The 8,973-nt window shown below is 31.5% G+C and overlaps 1 protein-coding gene across 1 annotated transcript; it reads left to right on the forward strand.

Annotated features, from left to right (window-relative positions):
* The first annotated feature begins 5,121 nt into the window (after positions 1-5,121).
* On the forward strand, positions 5,122-8,354 carry LOC114187120 (PLASMODESMATA CALLOSE-BINDING PROTEIN 1-like). Its single transcript, XM_028075253.1, has 4 exons — positions 5,122-5,508; positions 6,665-7,132; positions 7,871-7,901; positions 8,006-8,354. Exons 1-4 carry the CDS (start codon positions 5,448-5,450, stop codon positions 8,181-8,183), a joined length of 738 nt encoding a protein of 245 aa, XP_027931054.1. The 5' UTR covers positions 5,122-5,447; the 3' UTR covers positions 8,184-8,354.
* The last annotated feature ends 619 nt before the right edge of the window (positions 8,355-8,973 follow it).

Consider the following 8,973-nt stretch of genomic DNA (forward strand, 5'->3'; position numbering starts at 1 on the left):
AGATTAAAAAAAATTTAATTATTTTTTTTTTAAAAAAGTGGTAGGTCAGCTCGTCCTAAGACGGGACGAGATACAGTATCCAACCTGTTTCGTTGTGACGGACCAGTCCGATCGACCCATTTTAGTCAGGTCAGAGACAGGGCAGACTAAACCGTTTTAACGCCCCTAATAAAAGCTCTTTGTACATGCAAACAACAATAAAAGTGAAAAACTTAAGATTCATCGAAAAAAAACTAACTCAAAACAAAACCTAATTAGATCAGATTATCTTCTAAACTGGGTCATTTGATAAAGAAAGGACAGAAAAATCACATAATTAAAAAAATAAGAAAACCCATAAATTCTAATTTATGTATTAAACCTAATTTTTATATTTATTCTTTTAAAAGTCATCCTTACAAAACATAAATTGTTCTTATATTTATTATTTTGTACAAATAAATAAGAAAAAAAAACTAATCATTACGGCTTCCTTGCCTTTAATAGTCTACAGGTTTTAAACTTTAATTCGTTTAACAAAAAAAGAATTATTTCAATATGTTTTAACTTTTATCTTTTGTTCATTTTTTTAAATTGTTCTATCACATTTTATTTTTTATTTTGTGAAAATAAAAGCAAAATGTATTTATGGATTAATTTTTAATATTTTGTTCACATTTCATACCATATATGAAAGAAGTTTAAATGATGAAAAAAGAGAGTGAAGGAGCATATCATTGGTGACCTATATCTAAAGAAAAGCACAATTTAATGGGAAAAAAAGTTTAACTACTTAAATTTTAAAATGAAAGAATGTAAATAAATATATAAGAATGTCAATAATCTCACTCAATAAACAACCTTGTGCTGATTTTAATTATAAGCCTTATTTTTCAGTATCTTCATCCACTAAATGTGCTTCTTTTTTTCAATAAACTATTTTTCAAATGTAATAAGAAAATCAAACTTCTATTATCTACTAATGGATTCTGCTGAAAGTTGTTGTTAAAGTGATACTAAGAAATATTGAAAACGCTTATATGAATGTAATTAATACAGATTTTTGAATCAAAATCAAATAATTACACTTTTCTCTCATCTTTAAGAACGGATCATAGTCCTCTAATAATTACACTTTTCTCTCATCTTTAAAAACATTATAACACAATTTTTATATATATATATGGAAGAAAGTTCAAGAAGTGCCTTTATTAAGAAGTTGGAGAAGACCATGATTATATTATCCCCTTAGGCATGTCTTTCTTCTTCAATTGGTCTAAAGTGCATATTAGGAAAAGATCTTTGGAGGGTCACTTTTAGGGTGAACTTTCACCTCAAATCAATTCAATTTCTATCCAAATGCATGAGATAATGTTCTATTAGGAGACAAACACATGTTTAACGAAAACTAATTAAAATATTAGTTCAAAGTTGAAAAGCTAATTGGTAATTATGTTAAACTAAAGTATTATATCATATTTGGTAAAATTATTAAATAATGTAATCGACAAATATAAAGTGATAAAATAAGCCATGTTGTGCAATATTTTTGTACTAATTTTAATTTATGTTATAGATAAAATATATTTTGAGGTATTTTTGAGCCTTGTGCTTATTTAGTTAATGAACCTTCATTTGAATTCAAGAGGACTTTTTTTTTCAGCAAAAATAATTGTAAACACTCTTGGCACGTTATTCTAGGTATGTCATGATCATGTATGAAAGTTTTGTGTGGTGAGGATTGATTCTGAACTATACTCAACCAAGTTAAATATGTTCTTATTTTACTTATTTTTTGCTCCATTAAGTCATTTAAATTTTAACTTTTTTTAAAAAAATACAAAAAATTTACAAGATTCATATTTTATAATATTTTATTACTATAATCCAAAAATAGATCTCTTGGTGAGTACTACACATTTTCATACTTGGGTCAGTTCAAAGATTTGATTCATTCAACGAAAAAGGTTCAAAGAGATTTTGACTTATCCGAGGAAAAAATTGTGACATGTTACATGAAAAAGGCTGCATTCTTATGGTTGGAACAAAACATGGAATCACTTAAAAGGGATTTTTTTTTTTGAAAAGATGGTAGCACAAACAAAAATAAAATAAAAGCAATGATTTTGATTAAATTTTGAAACATCTCAGCTACAATTACAAGTATCAAACACACCTTATTTATAGATGCTATTATCTAATAATCAGTTCCTTTAAAGCACTAAATAAAAACACAATATATTTCTTTTATTGAATAGTACATTAAAGTTGCAATAGAAGTCACGACAAATTTTCATTGAAGAGATATTTAAAAAAAAAAATTATTTTATGTGACATCGCATTTAAATATAATAAATCTACTAAATAAAACATCACATAAATATAATACGAAATAGAGCCTAAGACAAGAGTATATATGTATCAACCATTACAGTTATCCATACATATACTTAGAAAGAAAAACTAAGGCACACCATGATGCCATGAACCCAAAATCAGAATTTAAGAGTTTGGCAGTTAATGTTTGCTCATAAAGCAAGATTTACAAAACAACAAAGCCTCATAAGATACTTTATAGAGTGTGATCCAAACCATGCATGCTACACTATATCGGTCCCATCATCCTGACGACCACGTGGGGTTTTCACATCTGTTTACACCAATAAATTGATGATCATCGCAAAAGGAAAAAAACCACACACAAGACAAACACAAGCAACAAGGGTAAGTTAGAGTAAAAAATAATAATTTGAACATGTTATAGCAAGCAGATACTTAAAACAAATCATAAACATGCAAAACAGTAGGCATACAAGCATGTGATAGCAAACAAACAAGATACTATGACTCAATTATCCGAATACATATAATAAGATCAGATTCACTGGATGCTTGCACTTGTGGTGGCCTCTACTGCTCCACAGAGTCATTGCCAATGGGTTTAACCCGACCACACACAAGGTTAACCTTCAAACATCTAAGGCCATTATCTTGCCAAAGACTAGGGCATTCCGCTACTCTCACCACTTGAATTAGTCTGCTCTATGTGAGACTAACAGATTCTTTAGAGCTTTGGAATGCAATCCTTACTTGAATCCTTATATAATTATATACACTACACACCACCATGAGATCTCCCCACGAGACTCATGGAATTACGTCTATCTCACACTAGATTCATGTTCCTCACACCATAACCATAACTTTTATCTCAAGCATTATAATTTCATGCCAATGCTCAACTAACCAACTAATCCATATTTCACTTCATGCCAAACACAACATATAACAACTCCATTTCATCCTATTAAACATATGCAACATCATACTTCAAGCTTTTATAGTAAATCATTCAATCATGTAACCAAACACCCAAAACACAGAAGAGAACAGCGCTGGAACACGTCCCTGCACCAATCTCGTTCAAGCTAGGAGCCCTCACTCAGGCGAGATAAGTCTTCTCACTCAAGCTACAAGCTCTTGCTTAGGCAAGACTGCAAACATAGAGCACTGGAAAGCTTTGTGGGTTCTCGCTTGGGCGGGACCTTCTCGCCTAAGCGAGATTGCTCGTCGCTCAAAGCTAAGGTCTCCTGCCTGAGCAACAACTCAAGCAGAGAACCCACCAAGTTCCACGAATTCTCGCTTAGGTGAGACCCTCTTGCTTGAGCAAGATGATTCATCGCTTAAAGCGAAGGCTCTAAGCGAGAGCTCGAGCAGAAACCAGGGCGAGCTTCTACTATTCTTGCCTAGGCGAGATAAGCTCGCTTAGGCGAAAATACCAGTTCTCCCCCATTGTTCCACGCATGCAAAATCAGAAACTCACTCAGAACAACATATAGTGTATTTTCATACCATCATAAGCATCATACAATCATCAAGAGCACGAAACAAAACTAAAAACAAGCAAGATAAATTAAAAACGTGAAACCCTAACTTTTCTTACCTGGACAAATGCTAGCAAGGGCACCAAACAAATGAGCACCACAAATCCAGGAACAAATTTGTGAGCTGAAAATACTGACACCAGAATGAAAATGAGGTTACTAAGATGAATCCTAATCGAAACTACGACAACAAAGCTAGAGAAGAGAAAGAATGAGTTGATGATCAACTTACATGGACTAAATGGAGCTTAGCTAGCTCGGATAAGAACGGGTCCAAGTCCTAACAGAACTTCTGAAAGGAGAGAAGAGAGAAGTGATGAAGGAAACTTTCTTGCAGAATAAAGGCAGAATGGAACACCAAGAAGCTGGAAGGGAGTCTTGGGATCCCTAATAGGTTGATTTTGGGCCCTCTAGTTAGGCCAGGTCCAAAGTCTCCTTTTAGAGCTGAAAAATGGGACTTACATTATATCAAATTTAGAAAAAAATAAAATGTTAGCTAATAAAATTTTGTTAGTTTTAATTTGTTTAAAATTTTCGAATTTTATGTACTTTTAAAATCAAACTAATTTAATAAAGCAGATTGATTTAGTTTGAATTAGTAAAAGTAATTGTTGTAAAGACGTGCAAAGTTTTATTTAAAAAATATTACTTTAAAAAAAATTATATATAATCCTGCCATTTAAAAGTTATATTTTGATATAATTGACTTCTATAAACTAATATAATTGAAAAACAAAACTATAAAATAAGTACACGGTCTTATTGTAAAATTAATTACATAATAATTAACAATTAAAAAATTTTCTTCATTTATTTAATTTGGAGTTATTGGATTGATAAATTATAAATCTAATACTTAAATTAATTATCATCAAATTTAATTGATTTGATTTAAGTTTTTGAATTTTTCAAGTGAGCGAGACAAAAACAATAATAGAATGATAATTATTGAAATAACATATGTTTACACAATACATGCCCCAATTACAAAAACCACCACTTGCAATTTAAATCCTTGCATAACCAAAGCACACAGAATTATATATTCAATTTATGCATCTTATTATTGGTTAATGATCAATCAGAGAGCCAAGTTTTTGACACAATTGGAGCAAGTTTTATATTGAGCAAAGGATAAAGGGAATGGAAAAGAAAAAGAAAAAGAAAGTGATGAAGAAGAATAATAAATACCATCAATAATAAGTCCTATAAAACACAGTAAAAAGAAAAGCATAGAACAGATAAAGGTAGCAGCAACTCACATCAGCACCATCATTACACTGATCACTAACACTCACTCACTCTAAACTCCAAACACTTTCATTTTTTCTTCACTTTCTTTTCAACCCTTTTGACACATATTTTCCCTCCTTCTCTCACACTTCACATACTCTATAAATTCATGTGTGTGTTTTCATTCACATGAATAGCCCTAAAAAAACCTTTCACTGAAGCCACACACACACACCATCTCTAGTTTATGATATCTTCATTTCTCTGTAGCTGTTTCAAGGGAAGAACAAGTGTTATTTGGGAGCCACATTGAAGAAGAAGGAACAAGAAAAAGTATACCAAAGAGTGCAAATGGAAAGAAGTGTGATTTACTATGTGCTACTTCTTCTACTTGCTTATTTCCTTTGTTCAGGTAATATAGTTTTTTCCATTTTTCTTTCTTTGCTCTCTTTCTGCTTCTCCCCTTTTGTTCATGTGCCTCCTTTCTCTCTATTCTTCTATTCTATGGATATACAGTATAAAGCTATGTTGCTTCTGCTTTAAGACAATGTTCCTCTCTGCTCATTTTCTTCTGCTTTGAACTGCTTCCTTTTCTGTTCTTTATCTTTTTGGTGTATTGTTTTCTGCTTTTCCCTTTTAGTCCTAGATTCTTTGGACCACTTGGATAGTGTTTTTGAATTCTGTAACCCCAAAAATGCATTTTCTGCACCAGAGTTTAGGATTTCAACAGCTTCAGTCCTTTTTGTTTCAACTTTTGTTGTTGTTGTTGTTCAAGTTTATCAGATAAACATGTTGGATCAGTTGGGTGCAGTTTTCTTTTCTAAATTCATTTTCCCCTCTATCTTGCTGTTTATGTTGCACTATAGTTTACCAGTTGAGCAGTTTTCTTCTTTTATCCATGATTTTTTAAATAACAATAATAATACTCGTTGAATTAAAAGTGTTACCTTTTCTGCATTTTGGTTGATATTGCAGTTTTTCACATGGAATAGAGTTGTTGTATTGTGTTCAATCTTTCTCCAGTTCTACCGTTTCCTGAAAAGATGCAAAGGGTCCAACTTTTTTGGCTCATGTCTCTATGCAAAAGATACCCTACTTGTCTCTAGTGCCCTTTCTAGATCCACTCTAATAACAGGATAAGGGTCTAATAATTACTATTTTCTATGCAATTATGCAAAAATTTTTGAATATAAGTACAGTTTTGGCTTCATTCATGCTAAGTTGAATGCTGTAGGAACAATTTGAATTCACTCAGCACTTATAAGTTTTACCCCCTAAAATTTTATCTGTTTATTCTAGTAGTTGTAGAAAAACTATTCTTCACTTCAGAACACTATTCTTTATGCAGATATATAGTGTAAAAATATGCTGCAAGATGTGAGATTTACATAAAATTTTAAGTGATTTCATTTTAAGTAAAAAATTGCTGAAGTTTTAAGTTTAAAGAACAAAAAGGGTTCACCATTACAGATGCAGAATCACATGCTCACAGTGATAAAATAGTATAATAATAATAATAATAATAATAAAAAACATAGATAACCTTGTCACTGCTATCTGAAATACAGGTTCAAGTAGGCCACAGAAGGAAGCAGTAAGACATGTGAATGCAGAAAAAGAAGCAGAATTCACCACTCAAAGGGACATCACAACACCAATCACTACAATTCCAAACTTAGTTCCAATCACTTCATCATCTCCAATTCTGAATCCCAATTCCAACCCTGATTCAGTGTCTCCAGCTTCAACACTCCCAATCACCACACCAAATAATTCCTCAATTTATTCCTCCTCAGGTGCAAGCTGGTGCACTGCAAGTCCTACTGCATCACAGAGAGCATTGCAAGTTGCATTGGACTATGCTTGTGGATATGGTGCCACTGATTGTTCTGCTATTCAACCTGGTGGAACCTGTTACTTCCCAAATTCTGTTAGAGACCATGCCTCTTATGCCTTCAATAAGTACTATCAGAAGAACCCTGTTCCTAATAGCTGCAATTTTGGTGGAGTTGCTGTCATCACTAACACTAATCCAAGTAAGCCTTCTACTTATGATTCTAAGTCTTGTTCTTATTCTCAGTGTGATGCTTAAGAGTTAATACTATTTTTATAAACATATCAGACATGTTTGGTTTGGTTTGAGGATATAAATTTTGTTTTTACTATCTTTTTTCACAAAGTTTAATATTTTGATAAAGGTTTATGGTAGGTGACTCTTAATTTTAAGAATTTTAAGAATAATAGAGAAATGAAAATGTGCAAGTCAAGAACAGTGGCACTGTTACAGGGACATTGCCTCTGATTGGTGTGATCAGAAGTATCTCTGGTGGATTCTAGGGTTCCACTCTGCACAGACAGCAGAAAAATAAAATAAGCTTTTACTGCATCATCTTTTATGGAAATGTTTTACTGCATCTTTGAATACACTTTCAAACTGCATTGGGGGAATACATAGGAACTAAAAAAGTATCCCAAGCTTTTTTCTTTTTCTTACTTTATTACAAAAAGTATCTCAAAAAGCCTCCTATTTATTCTCAGTATCTAAGGTAATCAATCCTTTTTATCACAATTTGTTTTCCGAGAAAACATTGTGTGTATAGTAACAAATGTGTCTCTACTTTTGTAAGAACCGTTAAAAGGACATCTAATACTCAGGACACAAACATATTTAATTTTTTTTTTAATTTGATAAATCAATCGGTTTTAATATCTATATTATATAAAACTTGGTTGATTATAAACTCTTAGTGATCAATTAATGCGTTGCATTGCAGGTAGTGGAACATGTCAGTATGCATCCACCAGGTGACAATCTTTAACCATGTTATCTTTGTTTCTCTCTTTCTGCAACAAAAAATTGTGAGAAATCTGAAAACATATATATGATGATGCTTGAATTGAAATTGCAGTATCAGTTCATCAGTGTTGAACACAACAAACACAAGTGGTGCAAATGTTTTTGGTTCAGTACCTGTGCCTAAGGACCCTTCTGCCTCTGCTGCTGCACCTGCAACATCAGCTACATTTCTACAGTTTTTCTTCATTCTGTGGCCATTATTAGCAATTTTGGAAAAAAATTATGTTTAAGATTAATGTTTAGATTTTGCATGGATTTGGTGTTTATTTTATTTGAGGTTTGTGTACTAGAAAAGGAGATAGGTACAAAACCATTAATGTGACATACATGCTATGATAGAAAACACTTTGTAAAAAAAAGTAGCAATTATATGAAGCCTTTCAGTACATATTTATACCTTACAACAGTGCTTTTCTTTTTCCCTTTTAAGTTTATGCACTGCTTTTACCGTAAAGAGAAAAAGAAAATATAGGTGAAGAATAAGAAAAAAAGGAAATAGCTGAAAAGAAATGGAATCGCGAAGCAGAGTTCACACAAATAGAAAATATTGAAAAACGTTATTTTTTTTTTCTATTAGTTCATAAGTTTGATCTTACATTTAAGGAAAACGATAGTTAACAAGGTTTTTTTAACAAAATTTGACAAATTACTAAATAAAGTAAAAAAGTACCATTTTTATTATTTCATTTTTATTAAAAAATAAAAAAAGTATCTACTTTAATCCTATTTACAAAAAGTTTGTCAATTTTTTTTTTCAAAAACTCATTTTCCTACATTTAATAAACAACGTGTATGAAAGTATAGAAGAAAAAATATTCACAAAAATATTTATTTTTATGTAGTGCACTCGTTTGTTTATCTATCTTTAATTCCTCTATTACAAATAAATTTGAATTTAAATACATGATCATGCCTCGTGTACAGAGATGGCAAATAAATTTATTTTCGTGGGTATTATCCAAACTCGTTTCCGTTTTGACAGGAAATCCCCGCATTGATTGAGTATGGGTATGCAACTTT

The sequence above is a fragment of the Vigna unguiculata genome, chromosome 6 (genome assembly GCF_004118075.2).
Source record: "Vigna unguiculata cultivar IT97K-499-35 chromosome 6, ASM411807v1, whole genome shotgun sequence".
NCBI classification, from domain to species: domain Eukaryota; kingdom Viridiplantae; phylum Streptophyta; class Magnoliopsida; order Fabales; family Fabaceae; genus Vigna; species Vigna unguiculata.